This window comes from Podarcis tiliguerta (genome assembly GCF_965153285.1).
Source record: "Podarcis tiliguerta genome assembly, chromosome: 7".
Lineage (NCBI taxonomy): Eukaryota > Metazoa > Chordata > Lepidosauria > Squamata > Lacertidae > Podarcis > Podarcis tiliguerta.
The window spans coordinates 48,102,675-48,120,398 of NC_139540.1; the positions used below are offsets into that span (position 1 = coordinate 48,102,675).

Below are 17,724 nucleotides of genomic sequence, written 5' to 3' on the forward strand. Positions count from 1 at the left end.
GCTGATGTCTGCCCAGCGCGAGGGGTGCTCTGCTTCAGGGCGGCAGGCTGCTATCCGCAGCGTGGGGAGCCCTGCGGGGAACTCCTGCATGGCTCCCCACGCTGCGGATGTATGCCCGGCGCGAGGGGCGCTCTGCTTCAGTGCGCCCCACCCCCCAGGCGGCAGGCTGCTATCCGCAGCGTGGGGAGCGCTGCAGGGAACTCCTGGAGGGCTCCCGACGCTGCGGGTGTCTGCCCGGCGCGAGGGGCGCTCTGCTTCAGGGCGCCCCGCCCGCCGGTGGCAGGCTGCTATCCGCAGCGTGGGGAGCCCTGCGGGGAACTCCTGGAGGGCTCCCGACGCTGCGGGTGTCTGCCCAGCGCGAGGGGCGCTCTGCTTCAGGGCGCCCCGCCCGCTGGGCGACAGGCTGCTATCTGCAGCGTGGGGAGCGCTGCAGGGAACTCCTGGAGGGCTCCCGACGCTGCGGGTGTCTGCCCGGCGCGAGGGGCGCTCTGCTTCAGGGCGGCCCTCGCGCCAGGCGGCAGGCTGCTATCCGCAGCCTAGACATCCCTATGGGACCTCCCGCAGGGCTGCCTAGGGTGCGGATGTGTTCCCGAAGCGCCGGGCGCTCTGCTTTCAGGGTGCCCGACGCTCCGGGAAGCAGGCTGCTATCCACAGCCTAGACATCCCTGTGGGACCTCCCACAGGGCTGCCTAGGGTGCGGATGTGTTCCCGAAGCGCTGGGCGCTCTGCTTTCCCCTCTCACTCTCCACGCTTCAGCGAAAGCCTGCATTCGCCTCATAGGACGCACCCAGATTTCCCCTTCATTTTTGGAGGGGAAAAAGTGCGTCCTATAGGGCGAAAAATACGGTAAATGTGTGACTGAAAAGAAATATCCATACTCACCCCTGAAATAAGAAGAGGTTTACATAATTGTAACTTTTTGTGAGGAAATTGCCAAGTACACGAGTTGGGTAGCCACAACGTATCTGATATGCTGATAAGCCAAAATAAACACATTTCACAAAATACCAAAGTTGTGCAACAATATTTTGGCTAAATTTCCTGCAACATAAAATAGATGGGAGAAAATGAATATAGACACACATACTTTGATCACATTTTTAAGGCAGTAGACTAAATCACTGCTAAATTTAAAGCATAATTTTTTTAAAAAACAAAAACCCAAACACGTACCTTTCTGTCACTCCAGGCAAGATAAAGAACATCCAAAAGTGTATACCAAAAACAAGTATGACCTGGAAGATGACTTTTCCCATGACAGTCTTTCTTAGATACAGTGCCCGATCTACTACCATGGTTCCAAACTGAATTAGCACCATCACTAAGAATGCACTTGGCACTTGGTCCTCTGATAACGAAGAGGTGATATCTGCTGCTGCAGAGTGTTTCTGCAAAGAAAAACAGGAGCAATAAAGTACAGGGAACATTTGCCATAAGAGATAATCATTTATGACAAAAAAAATTCCAAATACATCAAATTCCTTATAACATACCCCAAAAGCCCAGAATCCAAACACAATGATAATGAAGTCGACAGTATCAGCAAGGAACATCAGGACATAAACATCAGTCACAGCACTGTAATCTGGGTGGATAAGATTGTAGAAAAACTGTTTGATGGGCACATATACCTGAAGGGTCCTGAAATAACAGAAAATACAGTCTTACAAATAACTTTATGTAAAGAACTATGCAGTTTAATTTACTACTCCCAAGAACGTATACATTTGCTTAGGGATAACTACAAAATGCATGAAGTCAGACGTGGGGCCCAGTTCCATATGAGGGAGAAAACCAAGTAAGCCTGAAGGTCTGGCTTGCATTGTGCTCTTGCCCATTCCTAGGTGTTGAGAATGCAGATAACAACTCAAGACTCTCTCGCGCTGGTCCTTGGTATTCTCCCCAGGCCACGCCCCTCTGCCATTGTACTTTACGCCCTCAATGAGTGTTTTCGATTGACTTGGATATGTCCTTGAACTTTTATAATGCAGTTTGATTGTTCAGATGAAGAACAGAGTATATGTGTGTGTAGAAAGCTCTGCCAAATATTGTTTCTGGTCTTCCCACCACTGATATGTGGCCCTTGGAAGGTTGCTCAGAAGGGACTGTGGCCCTCAAGCTGAAAAAGGTTCCCCTCTCCTGCTCTAGAACATTTAGGACAAGTGAAAAAGCACACAAGACACAATGTGGGAGAATCTGAAGACAAACAAAGAGAGAATCTGTGCACTGGTAAAACTGTTACTTGGAGCCTCAGGACTGAATAGTGCTTTGTTACTAAACTTTCAGATATTAGCCTTTTATGGAATTGCAATCTTCTAAAAATCCTACACAAAGCATTGCAGAATCAATTCCTGATTTCATTTAAACTGATACAAACTTTAATTGCTCACTTTTTAATGGTAAATGCCTTAGCTATGATAAGTTGTTCCCGCAGCTTGTCCATGAGAAGTTCTTTTCTTGATTTTTGTTTTATGCTCAGCACACTGCTTCCTTTTTGACTGCTGTTCCGTGTGCTGGTACTTCCTGAGAAAACAGTTGGGGGGAGAAATTACAAAGTGATACATCAATCTTAAACCTCTGTTTACCCTGGATTATGGTAAGTACTAAGCAATTCACAGAGTTTTGGCATGGTTCAGATGTAATCCATCTCCTCCTTTGTACCCGTAAGGAGGAGATCAAATTCTGATTTTAAATAAACCACAGTTCCTTGTTATGTCTTAACTTTGAAGACTGTGGCACGCTGAAACAATGGTGGGCAAAACAAGCAGGATCTAAAAAGTTCCACTGATACTTATCTGAAAGGTAGTTTCCCATTGCCTGTAGAAGTCATCAGGTTGTGTAACATCTCCATCTTAGCTCCCATAGTTCAGTTCACTCCATCCAAACAGTCCCGTATTTCTTAAGCTCCCATTATTTCTTATCCTTGGGTCAGTTCATACATCTTTCCCTCCACTATTTGTGAGTTTTCTTTTCCTCTGTGAGTCTTCCAGCTGCCCCATTTTCCCCTCGCACTTCTGCAGCTTGGCAGTCCTTCCATTTTTCCTCCTGCACCTTCTGACCAACCTCCTCATCTCTCTCTGCTTGTCTCTTGCCTCAGTGTGCTTTCCCCCCACTGCAGCCTCTCTCACTTGTTCTAGCCTTTAATTTAAAGAGTCTTCACTTGCCTTCTCTGCATGCCTTGCCCTCTTTCCTTCTCCCATCTTCCCTGTGGCTGCTTCAGAATAGAATGTGTTTCCTGCCATTGGCAAGAAATCAATGACTAAGCAAGTACAATGTGTAATGCCACATTCTGTTTTAGAGTCTTGGTCGTGAACCAAATGCATACCTCTTTTTGAACGGTGTGAGGAGAAGCTGGATCTGTGAGAAAGCTGTGAGCCACTACTTGAACTTTTCCTACGGATGGCAGTCTGCTGCTCTGGGAAATGAACATGTATGGATTCCACAGATGCTGCCAAATTGACTGATGTCAAAGAGCCAGCAGAACCTCTCCTGTCCGACTCAACTGACTCATCATCAGAGTCGCCTTTACTGCTGCAGTTGTCTCCTCCATCATCTTCATCCCACAATCCATGACACTAAAAAAATAAAGTTAAGCAATTATATTTAAAATTATATTATATTTTAAAATTGGCTATTGTTGGGATTCCTTCTCTTTGTATACCATTAGCATGTGTATTTTATATTCTTATCTTCAAGTCACCTAACCTCTTGTGCACCATATTTAAAGAATAAAGCTGCTGAAATACTTAATTTTAACTTTGTGTGCTGGTTCATTACTTAACTTCTAAAATGAGGGGCTTTAGTTAAGGCATTCTTCAATACCACAACCCTAATCAAGATTTGTGGAGCTAGTTATGGTTGAAAAGGCATGCAACAGCATTGCAAACTAGTTTTAGGGCCAAACCCTGGTTGACAAAGATCAGTTTTAAAGTCTTAGTTCTTTCAAGTTGGTTTAAGGGCACAAACAGATGTTCCTGTGGAGCTATTTGCTCACAAAAGCTTATAAGCAATCCATGCTATAACTTCAGAAATAAAGACATAAATCAGAAATAAAGACAGCTAACTAATCATATTCAGATCTGATGAAATGTTGCAGTGAAAACATTTCATTTAGTCTAATAAGTTTCTCCATGGCTCTTAATATTTATAATTGGAAACCGCAATTCAGATATGATGGGAAGTCAGCATGCTGCCAGTCACATCATTCTATACAAAAATCTAAGTTTAAAAACAATAAAATACATTTTTAAATTCCAAAATACCTTTAAAATGGATCGATGAAAAAACAAAGCAAGTAGTTGAACGAGGTCATAGTGAACATAACCCTCTTTCTTCTCAACACCAATAATATTGGGAGGGTGGTAAGGCTTGTCCTTGTTTAGTTCTAGTTGCTTATTCCAAGGAAAGAAGCCAAACTGGAAAAAATATTTTATAACAATTGTAACCTGTACAAAAAAAAGAGAGAAAAGAGAAAGATGAAAAATAGCTTCATCTTTAATCACTGAAAATTGGGTAACATTCCATAAAAATGAGAAATTATCATTAGAATATCAACATACCTCAGTGTAGACTATAGCTGTCATCCAAAAACGTTTGCTAGGCCTTGGGACGGAAAGCATGGCCCAAAGGAATATAAGAATAGGAAGCACAAGGGTAATCATGGAGGCAGAGATCATGTGATTGAGGATAATTACAAAAAAACACACCATTTCTGAACGAGCCACAAGGGTATTATACAAAGCATAAATTAGCAGCAAAAAACGAGGCTGAGTAGAGTAGAATTTTTCTGACTCATCCAGTTCCTCATCTTGAAACATTCTGTGGGGACAAAGTTAGATCACATAACTTGATGTGCCAATATTTTAAATACTGCAGAATAATCTGTAAGTAACAACAAATAATATATTTCTACTTAACAAAGAACCATGCAAACAAGTTTCCAATACCCAGCTTTAGATGTGTTTCTTTACCAGCCACACTAGAGATGTGAGGAACCTCAGGCCTAGGAGGCTGAATGCAGCCCTCCAATGGAGTCCCTGTATTTGGCCCTCAGAGATTTCATAAGGCCAGACACCTCATGAGCCCTGCTTTGCAACTGAAGTGCAGGCTATCAAAGGTCAGGCATAGAGTTTGATTAACCACACATTTATTTCAAAAGAAGGTGTTATTTCTCAGTGGGGTGGGGTGTTTCAAAGGAAACAAAATATCTCCTGGTACAGAAACCCGTGGGCACATGTAACGTAAGTTTCAGAATGTCACCCAAATATTTTGAGAAATCAGGTTCAGCATCCAGGCCTTTTCCAAAGTTAGAATATTTGCATATAAAGAGTTTCAAATCAGTTTTTTTCTTTAAAATGCAATATGTTTCTTGGGTCAAGTAGGTAGCCGTGTTGGTCTGATGCAGTTAAAATAAATAAAAAATTGTCCAGTAGCACCTTAGAGACCAACTAAGTTTGTTCTGGGTATAAGCTTTTGTGTGCATGCACACTTCCTCAGATATTATTTTGACTGTGTTTCTTGGGGTGTGTACTTGTCATAGAATGTCAGAATTAGCCACAGTTTCCCATCAGGTATACACCATGGGCACATATGGTGAAACACATGTGTGGCCGCCACTGTGCCTTTCATGTTCTTGCTCAATGTTCATGGTATGCAAAATCATTGCACCCTGTTGCAAATCAGTCCAATTCTGTCTTACATTTGTGAAAAGTAAAGAAAATGCTATCAAAAGTTTCTTCATCTGAAAGCACATGACATAGTTCTATTTTTGAAGGTAAGCAGGTCTAGCCATGGCCAGTGCCCCAGTGAGAGACTACTGAATGCCACATCCCTGCTACCGTAATCTCCTGAAAGGAAGGCCAGGGTACAAGTGCCATAAACTGAATTTATCACATGAAGCAGCACAAAACTAATGTAATCAGAATGATCTGGTGATCTGTGAATTTACTACAATTCACTTAAATAACTTGAGCATCCTTACAATATACTTTTTGTAACATAATGAATTCACATTATCTTACATGCCTGTGGGGAAATTATTTTATGATTCTTACTTGTTTAGAAGTAGTTCGCTTGCAGTAAGCTCATGTGTCAAAGGAGGAAGTATAGAATCTTCTGGTTTGTCAGACTGATTTTCATCTGGGCTCACCATCATATGGTTTTTGACAGAGGAACCATCTTGGGAACTATCTAAGGGGAAAAGCTCCAAGCTCACAGCTTTGCTGTAGGAAGGAGGGGGTTCAGCAATGCCATCCAAACCAGAATAGGATGGTATATCTGTATCAGAAGTATATGCAGCTCCTTCAGAATCTATGCAATAAACTTCCATGTCATGCTCCTGCCTCGATGCAGCATCTACCTCCTCCTCCTCCTCTTCTTCTTCTCCTCCTTCTTCGTGCTCCTCCCCTTCAACTTCTTCAATAGTTTCTGCTGTCCCCTGACGAGAATACAGCATGGTGATTTGGGTAGCCTCACTGTCAAGAACAGGGGGAACAATATTATTTCGTCAATTTCTTATTTCACAGATGAAACACTCATGTGTTCAAGGTATGTTCTATGCTAAATTTCAATGTTAAGCCAGTGAAGACAAACTCAACCACAGTTAAAAGACTGGGAACAGGCCATGGCGTTATGTGTCATATCCTCCCCATCTTTTCTCCTCTTAAGAATTAATTGCCTCTTTCTGTCTTACCTATGGTTTTTTATTTTTGTGTGTGTGGTATTTTTTGGCCAGCAATGATATTAGCTGCTGTGGCTAAGGCTAACCAGGATTCTATCTGAACCAGGAGCTGAAGGCAGCATTCTAAGCTCTCAGCTAAAATGAACGGATCAATAAATAGGTATCTAATCTAGAAACTTGAGACCAAAAGTATAAGGATCAAATGGGGGCTACTAAAAAGACAGAAAGCCCCCCCATTAGAAATATTGGTATGAGCCTAAACAAGACAAATATGCTTCTATTAAGTACTCATGCACACCTACATACGTACAAAACACACACAAAACACACCTGCGCTGGCAAAATCCACAGTGCCAAAATTTACAATGGTCAGGGTAAATGAATGAACAAAGCATGCATGGGTTAAGCACCTTGACACCATACTGCCACTGTCAGCAGATGAGGAGGACATATCCATGCTGTACATTTTACGAAGCCTAGGACGCGCACGCTCACTTGTTTTAGGAATAGGGTCTGGTCCATCTAAATCATCAAGGGTTGACTGCCTTGACAACAACAGTGTGGTTGCTTCAGTACAGCAGCTAGCAGTGCAAACAGTTACAAAAACAGTGTTATATACCAACAGCATCCTGAAGTGGTTCAATAGTAACCATGCAGGCTAGCCATGCAGTATACAGAGACACAGAGACAAGGTTTTGAGTGGGGATTCTGAGCTACCAGTATGCACTGGTTTTTTATTCAAAACAATGTTTTGATAATCACACAGATCAATAGTAGTTAAATGGGAAACTATGGTGTGAAGGCATAGGGCTTTCAGCCATTTTGTCACAGTTACAGTTTACAGCCTGCAAAATCACATGGAGTGGCTCAGGTGGCAATCCTAAATTCATTTGCTAGGGAGTAACTCAGAGGAACAACTGAGTTTGAAACAGATTTATACCCAGAATTTTATGGCCCCAACCCTACCAAGCTTTGCTGGAATTTCTTGCCTCTAACTGGCTTGTGTTCTATTATTTTTAAAGAAGCTTGGCTAATTATATGAAAATTGGAATAAATTTGTATATTATATGTATAATATGTATACTATTATATGCTGAACCAATTCAGTTCAGCATTTCTGCAACGTAATTGTATAAATATTTTTATGCAGTTATATGCATTGTTGTATATAACTGTTAATGTAATGGCCACTTCAGGAAACCTGGAGTATATATGCATATATATATGTTCCAGCACATATGAGGATTGCTCTTATCTTTAGCAGAACATGCTTCTTGTCAAGATTCAATGTGTGAGATGGGAATTAGAAAAAATCCATACGCATAAGCTCAATATCAATGTTTTCAGACAATCCGATCACTAACTCATGAGAAATGTGCTCGTGAGTAAACCTGCTTAGGACTGCACTGTCAGACTCTCAAATGCTTCTTGCGTACAATGGATATTGGGTGTTGTAACTTTAGGAAAGGTCTGCCTTTTGTCTGACAGACTAGACAGTTTCCATTTGGTTAAAGATGGCTGTTTTGGTGCTGTTTTGTTAATATAACTAGGAGGCAAACTTCTTCCCACAAGATCTACATGACCTGTTATTTATTAATCAATCAATCCGCTTTCAGAGAAATCCAGACTGTATAGGTTAGTACACAATTGTCTATTTTATTCATTAAACAAAATGCAAGCCTTTTACTTTTACATAAAAGGTTTTCTTATTTTCAAAATATGTAAACCAATGTGCAGCTTGTTACTATATGTATGATATCTGGAAAAGCCCTGGGGTGGCAGTCAACTATGTTTTACTCAGAGTAGACCCAGTGAAATTAATAAACATGACAAAGTTAGGTCTCTTAATTTCAATGGGTCTACTGTTAAAAAAAATGTGGATGATGTGTAACAGTTTTTCTGCTTTCATAAATCTTTAACATTAGGAAAACAAATAGCTCAAACAGAGGTGCTGCTTATACTACCCTTGTAACATATTATCACCCACAGAAGATAGTTACTTGTGGCCTCCCACTAGGTCAGACTTCTTTTAGAAAAACAGGACTTCTTTCTCTCCTCTCTACCCACCATGCCATCTCTGTGCACCTCCAAAATCTGGTCAGACCGTCTGGCGCAGACTTGCGAATGGGGTGGGAGGCACAGAAGAATAGGAAATCCATTGGCCCTCTATCTGAAAAATGTTGGATATCATCCTATATGCATTGGTTGAATTACTGCTTATTTTAAACAAAATACCTGGATTCACTGTCACGAGATACTGCCGATTCTAGACTTTCTGTCCTCTCAGCCTGTCCAGGTTCATAAATTTCATCCAATCCTGATTCCCTAGAAAGTTTCATTATATGGTTCTGATAATACATATGGATACTCTCTCGAGTTGGAACATTCCCCTAAAAAGGAAGAGATAGAATTTAGAAGTAGGGTCTGCCAATAATCTCTGAGATCTGGCAATTATCTGGTGCAAACTAGTACGAATTGTGCAGCATATCAAAAATTGAGGAGTATCAGAACTACCATAGAAGTGTTTCATTCTTTCTCCCTTACCATGCTAATTCATAAGGTTTCTTTCATCCTCAATATAACAATAAGCTAATAAAAATAAGCTAAAATTAGCAGGTCTTTGTTAATATACATCATGCGTCCAAAACATTTGAAAATAAGGAAAAACTACAGTTGCTAAAATCTAAACCTGCTCCTACAAATATTGTCAAGGACTGGCTGGATGCAGAGGAATGGTGGGAGGTACCAGCTGGGGAATCCCCCAGGGAAGGAGACTGAGCCAGGGGACTGGTGGTGGGATGATAAGGATGAGTGGTTAGAGGGAGAAGAGGGAGCAGGCTGGGAAGAGGAGGTGTCAGAAGCTGAAGAGGCAACAGAGTTTAGGTGAGCAGGACGAGGCTGTGGCAGAGAGCAGTCCTGATTCAGAGGCTGGAGCGGAGCTGGGCCAGGAGACAGATGAGGCAGGCTGCTGAAGAATCCAGGGAGTCTCCCTCTCCTCCTGCGACCTGCTCCCCTTCTCCTCCCCTCGCTCTCCCAGAACTCATGGAGAAATGAAAAGAGTAGAGGAGAGATGGATTGTGTGCAGATGTAGTATCTGATCGCTTGAAAAAAAACCTTGGAGAACAGAGGACTTAGGCAGCTGTGGGGAGGTGGGAACCCTCAGTCCTCACAACTGCCTCATTGGGGCAAGACCTACTGGGAAGAGTGGCTGGGATCGCTAGTCCTGTGCTGTTTTGGTTTCTTGAATAAAAAGAGTTAACTTCACTGACACCAGTGGTTTTTTAATTGCTGATCTGATTGACAGCTCTGGATTGGGAGGCGATCCAAGATGGAGACGGCTTAGCAAGCAGGCTTTGGAGCTCCGCAGATAACAGGACTGTAATTAGCATTGACTGCCACCCAGGGAAGTAATTTTTCCTTTTTACTTCTCTACTTTTTAACTTACCAACTTACTGAAATTCTAACAGCACCTTCTTGTCTATGCTATGAGAAACATCTTGGGCAAGTTCTGTGAAGCATCCTGGGCAGGCCGCCAGCTGCTGGCTATTAACCGCCAACTCCCTTCTATACTTTGTTCCTGAAACTCCTGGCAGTCTCCACACAGAGAAGCTCTTAAATTGAACAAACCGAGCACTTTCTATTTTTTCTCTCTTTTTTGGTTGGTGAAACCTCTCCTTGTTTACTCCCCACGGTGACGCTATGCCTGCTAGTAAACGCCACAGGGACCCAGAGGATGTAGCTCTCTCACCGGTTCCCAAACAATCTAAAATAGAGGACTTTTAAAACTGCTGATCTACACCTGACTCCGGCTCCTTACAAGTATCTAGAAACAATAGTTTTGGCCAAGGTGGGCCTGAATTCCAAGCCTTCCTAATGGCATCAACTACACAATATGAGCATGTCCTATTACCTTTTTGATTTCTCTAGTAAGCATGCACCTCTCGATTCTTAGCACAGTGGAAATATCAATGTGCTCTCTTGAAATCGAATTGAGCCAAGCTGTAAAACTGTCTATTGTTGCCAGAAACAGAACCCAGGTAAACTTCAAAATATTATATATTCTTTTGATAATGTTATCTGGGGGCAGGAAACAAGAAAAAGAAAGAGAGATTTAGTACATAATCAACCATCACAGTAACAAATATTTTTGAATGAATGAAGAAAATCTAGCCCCCAAGGAATCATTGTTACTCTCTGACTGCTACCTCTATTCAATTACCTGAAAGTAAGCTCCGTTGACCTTCCTACAACTTTCTTTTGAGTAGACAGCACTTTTTCTGGCATTTCTAGTTTAAGGAGCCAAATTATTGGCCAATCATTTGAACCAGAATTACTCTGTTTCATTACCAGTCAGTATAATTGTTTGCTGACCTCTGAGTCTTTCCGGCTTTAGTAGTATCACTTGTGCTAGGAGAGTGGTGAATGTTGATATATAATTGTAAAGAAATTATACAGCACACCAGACATAGGATTTGTTGGCTTGCCTTTATTTAACACACTGTTGTACTGTCTAATCAGAAAATAAAAGAATACCTTTCTTGCGTCTTTGCTTACCAGGTCCGTCTGAGGACTTCTTTTTGACAGGTTCCTCTCTTTCTTCACACTCCACATCTATACCAACTGACAAATCAATATTAAAGAAATGAGCAAAAGTTTTTCACAGATCTGAATTATTCAACCAAAAATGATGGAAATATATAGTGAGCTGCAGCTTAGTAACCTCAAATTCTACAGTGTTCTCTAATAATTATATTCAAATTAACTGTAGATATAGCCCATGAGTGATTTTATTCTGCTTTAATTGAGACAATGATGTGGACTTCAGCACCTTAATATTGCTTGGCCAACTAGCATTTGGATTTATTCTTTACCACCTCTCTCCTTCCCAAATTAAAAATAACCCATTTTCCTGTCACCCTCCATTATATCTTTCCCTGCAACAGTAATTGTGTTTGAAGGAGAGAAAGTATTCAGTGATTTCTTTGTAACTGTCAAGACTTGAAGCCTTGTCCTGTTACTATGTTACAAGCACATTTAGCAGTAGCTGTTTGGTGACTGTGAAGGAGAGAGATTGTAACTTCCAGAATTTATTAGGCGGGACCTGGATCAGGTTAATTCATCATAATTTGTGTGGGACAGCAGACTCTGCGTGGAGATTCTTGTCATTGGGCAGTTAACTGTCAGGAAGAAAGTTGAAAACGGTTGGTTGTGAAGTTGAAGAGATAATGGATGAAGGAAGTATGAGGACAAGACTGGGGGGAAATGAGTGGAAAGCTGAGGTCTGAATATTAATACTTTGTTATTTGTGGGATAACCAACCTCATATAACCAATATGCTTAAGATTAATTAATGCATGAAGGGGTTGATGCCATAGAGTAAGCTTTCCTGCTAGGCTTAGCTATGTCACTTCCCCTTACTTTGGAAGAAAGGTAATCTAGCCCATTGTTGTACCTCAGTTTACCTAAGAAGCTCAGCATGTGAAAAGGCTAAACTGGCTAAGCTAGTTGCTGCAGCTGAGCCACATGTTTCTAACATGCTTTTCTTGTGTTCCTATATCAATAATTCAGGAACTTTCAACACTGTAACTAAGTCAAGTTTCATTGCCTGTGTTTTCTGATTGTTGTATGGAAAAGCAAATGAATGTGACCTTTGGAGTGTTTGTAAGTAAACAATTATTTGCTTACCAAATATCTGGTATTTTTCTATGCTAAGGGAAGATGGGAAGTTTGGAAGGCACCTAGAAAGGCATATTATAAAGGTCTAACAGCCTATATTTCCATGCTTTACCTTGCTGAATATTTTGTGATTTTAAATCTCTGCTAGGGCTCTCTCACAAAAGAGTACTTGCCCCAAATCTGGATATTGACATCCAGGGAATTCTCATTTTATAGCCTTTATATGTCTGTGCCAAGTATGAATATACTTGCCTGGTGAAGAGCAGAGAATGTAAGATGGTGATTGAGTTAGTAGGAGAGGCTGCCCTGTGTAAAGGTCTTACCAGAAGAAAGTTACACAAGCAAGTTTTTAAAGTTGACTAAACTGTCCAAGCAGCCAGAAGTGCAACCACAGCGGAGTTCAGAGGGCAGATTGCCCATAGTAGCTGTTGTGGGAGTATTTGACTGGGGCTACCTAAGAGGCTGGCATTAGCAACAGTCTCTGTGGTCTTTAGAAATGGTCATCAAGCACCTTTAAGACCCCATTGGTGCAGGGGGAGAAGTCCTTTCTGGATATGGGCACCCTCATGCAGAGCTCGCACTGAAGGGTCATGTGAGGTGCATCTCATCCCTAATATCTCCACTTTGATGTCCTCGTTTGTAGCAGTAAGTCGAACAACAGATTTTTGTTTGGACTTCAGGTAAAACTATGGTTCAACAAATTAGGAGGTACTGAGTTAAGGGAAGAGAGAGTATGCAAGCAAACACCTTGTTCCTGGTCCAAGCAAGCAAGGTTTGATGAATTGAAATGGTTGCGTCTGAACTGGACCAATGTTTTGCCTATTATAGCTGCCTATAGTAGTAAGCCAGCAAGGAGGAACTAGGTAAAAATAAATCTCTATCTCCTTTCTCCTGCCACACATGAAAGGGTAATTGTTGTGTTAATATGGCTACTCAGATAGAAGTCTTTTCCATTACCCACTATCTGGTTTTTTTGTGACTGCAGATGTTATGGAATTTACCTGGGACCTTCCCCATGCAAGGCATGTAGCTGAATCACTGAGCTGTGGTCCTTTCTCCCAATGAACAGAGTAAAGATTTGTGTTTACAAGAAATAACTGACAAAATTACAGATGCATACGTACCTTCCCCAGATCCTTTCCGTCTTTGTCTCCTTTCTTTCCCAAACTTTTTTTTCTCTTTGCGCCTCTGTCGGAGGGCAGTTTTAGGATCAGTAATCCAGGCCTGATAAACAAACTGGAGGGAAAAACCAATTTATTCCAAGCTCCTCAGTAAGTAAATAGGAATGCAATATATATTTGATAAAAAATGTAGGTTTGTGAGTTTAAACAAACATTCTTAATTGCTATCCAAACATTTCAATGAAAGTTTGAGAATTTTTTTGCTATTTTTTTTGCTAAACAAACTAAAACATTTGAACAGACCAATGGATTCATGTGAGTTTCATATGAATCCACAAAAGCTATGTTCTGAACTCTGGAAATGCAAATATGATTTACATATGAACTATTTCCTGCAACTAGCCTCAAATATTAACCAGTATTCCAATACAATAAGAACATTAGACTTTATCCATTGTTTGTAAAACGTTTCACTCTCTCTTAGCAAATTGGTTGATGGCATCTTTTAAAGTAGGAACACATGAGAATTCATAATGCTATAACGTCACATATTGTGCATTTTCCCCCAACACCCAAAGATATGGCTGAAAAGAACAAAAAAATGTACTGTATGATAGCAGTTTGAGACAAAAGATGTTGTGATTTTGTCTGTATGATTTTCATCACAAAATGAAAACCATGTTTTGTTGGCACTGCATCATTGATGCATTTCATTAATTAAAGAATAGCTACAGCCAAGGAACAAGCAAACATCCACATGCAAAGGGCAGGGGAGAGAGAAACAGATAGATTCAAAGCGTTAGCACTACCAACACAAGCATTCACAAACTGTCTCAGGGAAGCTGGAATGGGCCATTATTGGAAATAGTTTTATTTCATTCATTTCTCGCGTTTCTGATGTACAGAAATCACCTTGGCACTTTATTAAGATATTATCTGTAAAACATTAAGCCGCCTGCTTTTTATCAGTGAATATGGGAGGTTACTAACAGATGGTGGGGAGAGTGCCTGTCTCCTTTCTGTTTGAGGCACTAACTTGGTTTATGGTAATAAGTAATGCATAATACAACTGTTATTGCTGTACTAAAATATATTCATGCCTGGATCCAGAGATGTCTTTTGCAATCAGGAAAACCTGCTCATGTAAGTCAGATTCATGATGCAAGATGATTTCTTCCCCTATCTGCAGCCTTTGTGGCATCACCCACACCATTCCTGTGGGTTCCCTGATCTTCGTAATTGACTTTTGGGGACTGGTAGGGGCTGTACTGAAGCAGATCAGGCAGGAAAACACCATTCAATAAACAGAAAGGGCTGCTTTGCTGCTCATGATTCTTTGGATCCAAACCAATAGCTAAAGTTTGAGATTCACAGAGTTCATGTGAGGGCAGAATAAAAAGCCAATAATAAATAAATAAGATTCATAAATTTTGCCAAACATTGCTCTAGTGAAAACAAATATGGAGAAATATAATTTTGAATATCAATATTCATTGCATCTGGTGCAGTTCAGTTGCTACAGAAATCCCAAGAATTTCTTCAATTGATTCTGATATTTTGTTACTGTAGATAGTTTTGAGGAGGACTAGTTGCAACTAGTAATGAAAATGTTTTTTTAAAAATGCTACTTTTATCTTTCAACAGTTAAATTTAAACATTAAGGTACATTAACTTCTTCCTGCTCTGTATTTCAGCACTAAAGCCTACAAGCAAGCTCATTGGATTTGAACTGTTATAGTGAATCCAAAATGTTTTTAGTGCTTCTTGCACATAAGTGACATACTGTATACATTATGCATAGCATCACAAATACTACTAAAGGAAGTCCCAAGACAGGCTAATGGATTACTGATACCAGAATGATGATGCACATGGACAGGAAGTGTGAAGGGTAAGCATCCTCAGCTGTAATATTTTCAGGTTTTACCAGCTTTCTGAGAAAGATTACCATGCCAGAGGAAATCCTGCTCTCTTTTTTTTTTACAATTCAGCAATTTAAACAGGGTCAGCATTTGACCCACTACCTATAAATGCATGCAACCCATGGAATCCTCTCAACACAGCTTAGGCAGAAATGTCAAGATTATGCCAAGATGTGTCTGCATTTTCTCTCTGGGATCACAGTTAAAATGAGTTCTATTTCCTTGTATGATTTAGTTTTTTAAATCTTATACATGCCAAATGCTTGATTCTCATTAAGTCCTCACAAAGTTCATATAAAGAGGGAAAATGCAGAAAAGGGACACCCTATGCCATAATAGTATGGGATGAGGTCACATTCTACATGGTATGGAACATCAAATACCTTTGCAGCTCTGATTAAATACTGAAGAATAGTTTTGGGCAGTTTAATAATAGACTTTGGCAAGGCTAAAATGGCAGAAGCAAATTTCGCAATAGCTCTCTATAAAGAAGGACAAAGCAAGACAAATTAGTGAAAACATAACTGTTATTGTTATAAGAAATAAATTGCATGACACTATTAGAAACATTAATTTACCATGGGCTCATGAATGTGAACTGTTAATAATCAACCTAATAGTGGACTAGTTATAAAATATTAGTATAAAAGTTATTAACTACACATGTAAAAATACTAATTAGTCATATTTATTAGAAGAACACATTCTAAGTGAAAGTTAATTTTTAGTACATGACAGACAGTAGTAATTACAGATTCCCATCCCTACCCCTACTGCTGTTCTTATGAAAACATAATACTTATGCCACCAAAAACATTTTTATAATAATTTTGCTGCTTGGATTATGAATTGATGTCTTTCACAACAAACGTATATGCTACAAAACACTGACGCAAGGACTAAAATCGACGATTCCTGAACAGAAGACACCAGGAAAGATCAACATAAGCAGAAAATCTTGACACAATTTTTAGATTCCAAATCCAGAACTTACTTGCAACACATAAACAACCGGATTGACATCTATGGTAGAACAAAGAATACATTGACCTTGTTCACAAATGACACTGGGCCAAACTAGGTCTCAGTGCAAACCTCTCTGCCTTTTTAGTTTGGTGTAGCATGACAGCTAAGTTTTTTAAAAAAAGGGCTACAGACCATGGTGAAGGAGAGAGCTTAAATACAATCCTGAGTTTGCTGACACAGTAAGTCAAACATTTCTGTGCCGAGCTAAAAGGACTGGGGAGGAGTAACATGGGTGCAAGCGTCTCTCTGGGAGCCAACATGTTCACATACGCCTGGTAAGCTACAGTTTGGCTTACCATGGCATATAAACCAGCCACTCTCTAGTCTCTGAAGTTCATGTGGAAACCTATTTTTGCATCTAGATCTCGTGAATATAAACAAATGAATATGATTCAACATAAAACTTTGGTAAAACCCGTACTTTCTGTATATGACAGCATTGTATGGGAGCTACCTGAGGTGGTATGCTTTTGAAAAGAATGTTTCTGCTTATTTATGTACAAGCCTCGTAAAGAATGAAGTTACAATCTTGGACTGCGACACCATGCATGTAGACACCACATTGTATGGCAGAGGGATTCAGACAGCTCAATATACTATGTGAGTCTAGATGAAAAATCTGATATATAACTCATGGCTATTATTACTGACGGATAGTTGCATCATTGTGAAAGAACTTAATAACTGTGACATTATTTTTCTATGTGTACATGTTTATAGCAGCACTCTGAAAAAAGGAAACCCACAAGAATATAACATTAAATCAGATTCACTTCTATTGCCTTAATCCAGAGGAACTAAAGGAACACCAAGATGCTTCACTCTGAATCAGGGTATGCATGCATGAATCAAGTTGCCGGATGCTGGTGCAGTCAAATACTTACGTTTCTCTACCTACGATATAAATTTCTTTTGATTACCTCATGACCCCCCCCCATGTGACTATTACAATGAATAAAAAATTACTTGTTGGGACAACATCATTATATATAAAACACAGTTTTTTATTACAATAAATAGATTGTTGATTTCCAAAACAGAAAAGCTTCTAAGCAATATCAAGCAATGCCTGTGGAAAGATGTTTTATTCACTTGTCTCCAATGCAACATCAGAAAAATAGAGTTCAGGATATGAAGCTTTATTTTTTTAAAAAAAACAACATGCCACAGGTGCAAGTGAATGAAAATCCATCTCCAGTATCATTCTTACATTGCATAAATGTGACAACAGTATAAGCAAGCAAGTTCAAATTAGCATGTTATCATACCTTTGTAGGAGGCACAGCATACGCAAAAACAC

General features: G+C 40.2%; 1 protein-coding gene and 1 long non-coding RNA gene across 11 annotated transcripts in view; one reads left to right on the forward strand and one right to left on the reverse strand.

Annotated features, from left to right (window-relative positions):
• PIEZO2 (piezo type mechanosensitive ion channel component 2) overlaps positions 1-17,724 on the reverse strand; it is a 213,815-nt gene that overhangs the window by 15,727 nt on the left and 180,364 nt on the right. For 2 of the 10 annotated variants that reach the window (XM_083449984.1, XM_083449977.1), the window contains 14 exons: positions 15,782-15,880; positions 13,480-13,591; positions 11,234-11,299; positions 10,590-10,756; positions 8,915-9,069; positions 7,090-7,260; positions 6,054-6,473; positions 4,560-4,818; positions 4,263-4,445; positions 3,326-3,575; positions 2,391-2,523; positions 1,494-1,641; positions 1,174-1,388; positions 883-1,041 (listed from right to left, as the gene is read on the reverse strand). In XM_083449984.1, the coding sequence (XP_083306110.1) occupies positions 883-1,041; positions 1,174-1,388; positions 1,494-1,641; positions 2,391-2,523; positions 3,326-3,575; positions 4,263-4,445; positions 4,560-4,818; positions 6,054-6,473; positions 7,090-7,260; positions 8,915-9,069; positions 10,590-10,756; positions 11,234-11,299; positions 13,480-13,591; positions 15,782-15,880 (2,537 nt within the window). Of the gene's footprint in view, positions 1-882; positions 1,042-1,173; positions 1,389-1,493; positions 1,642-2,390; positions 2,524-3,325; positions 3,576-4,262; positions 4,446-4,559; positions 4,819-6,053; positions 6,474-7,089; positions 7,261-8,914; positions 9,070-10,589; positions 10,757-11,212; positions 11,300-13,479; positions 13,592-15,781; positions 15,881-17,724 lie in introns of all 10 variants that reach the window. The other 8 variants (XM_083449978.1, XM_083449975.1, XM_083449976.1 and 5 more) reach the window with 5 other exon arrangements.
• LOC310681997 lies at positions 11,315-17,701 on the forward strand. Its single transcript, XR_014513708.1, has 5 exons — positions 11,315-11,958; positions 13,341-13,626; positions 15,171-15,367; positions 16,929-17,024; positions 17,145-17,701. It is a non-coding gene; the product is annotated as an uncharacterized lncRNA (long non-coding RNA).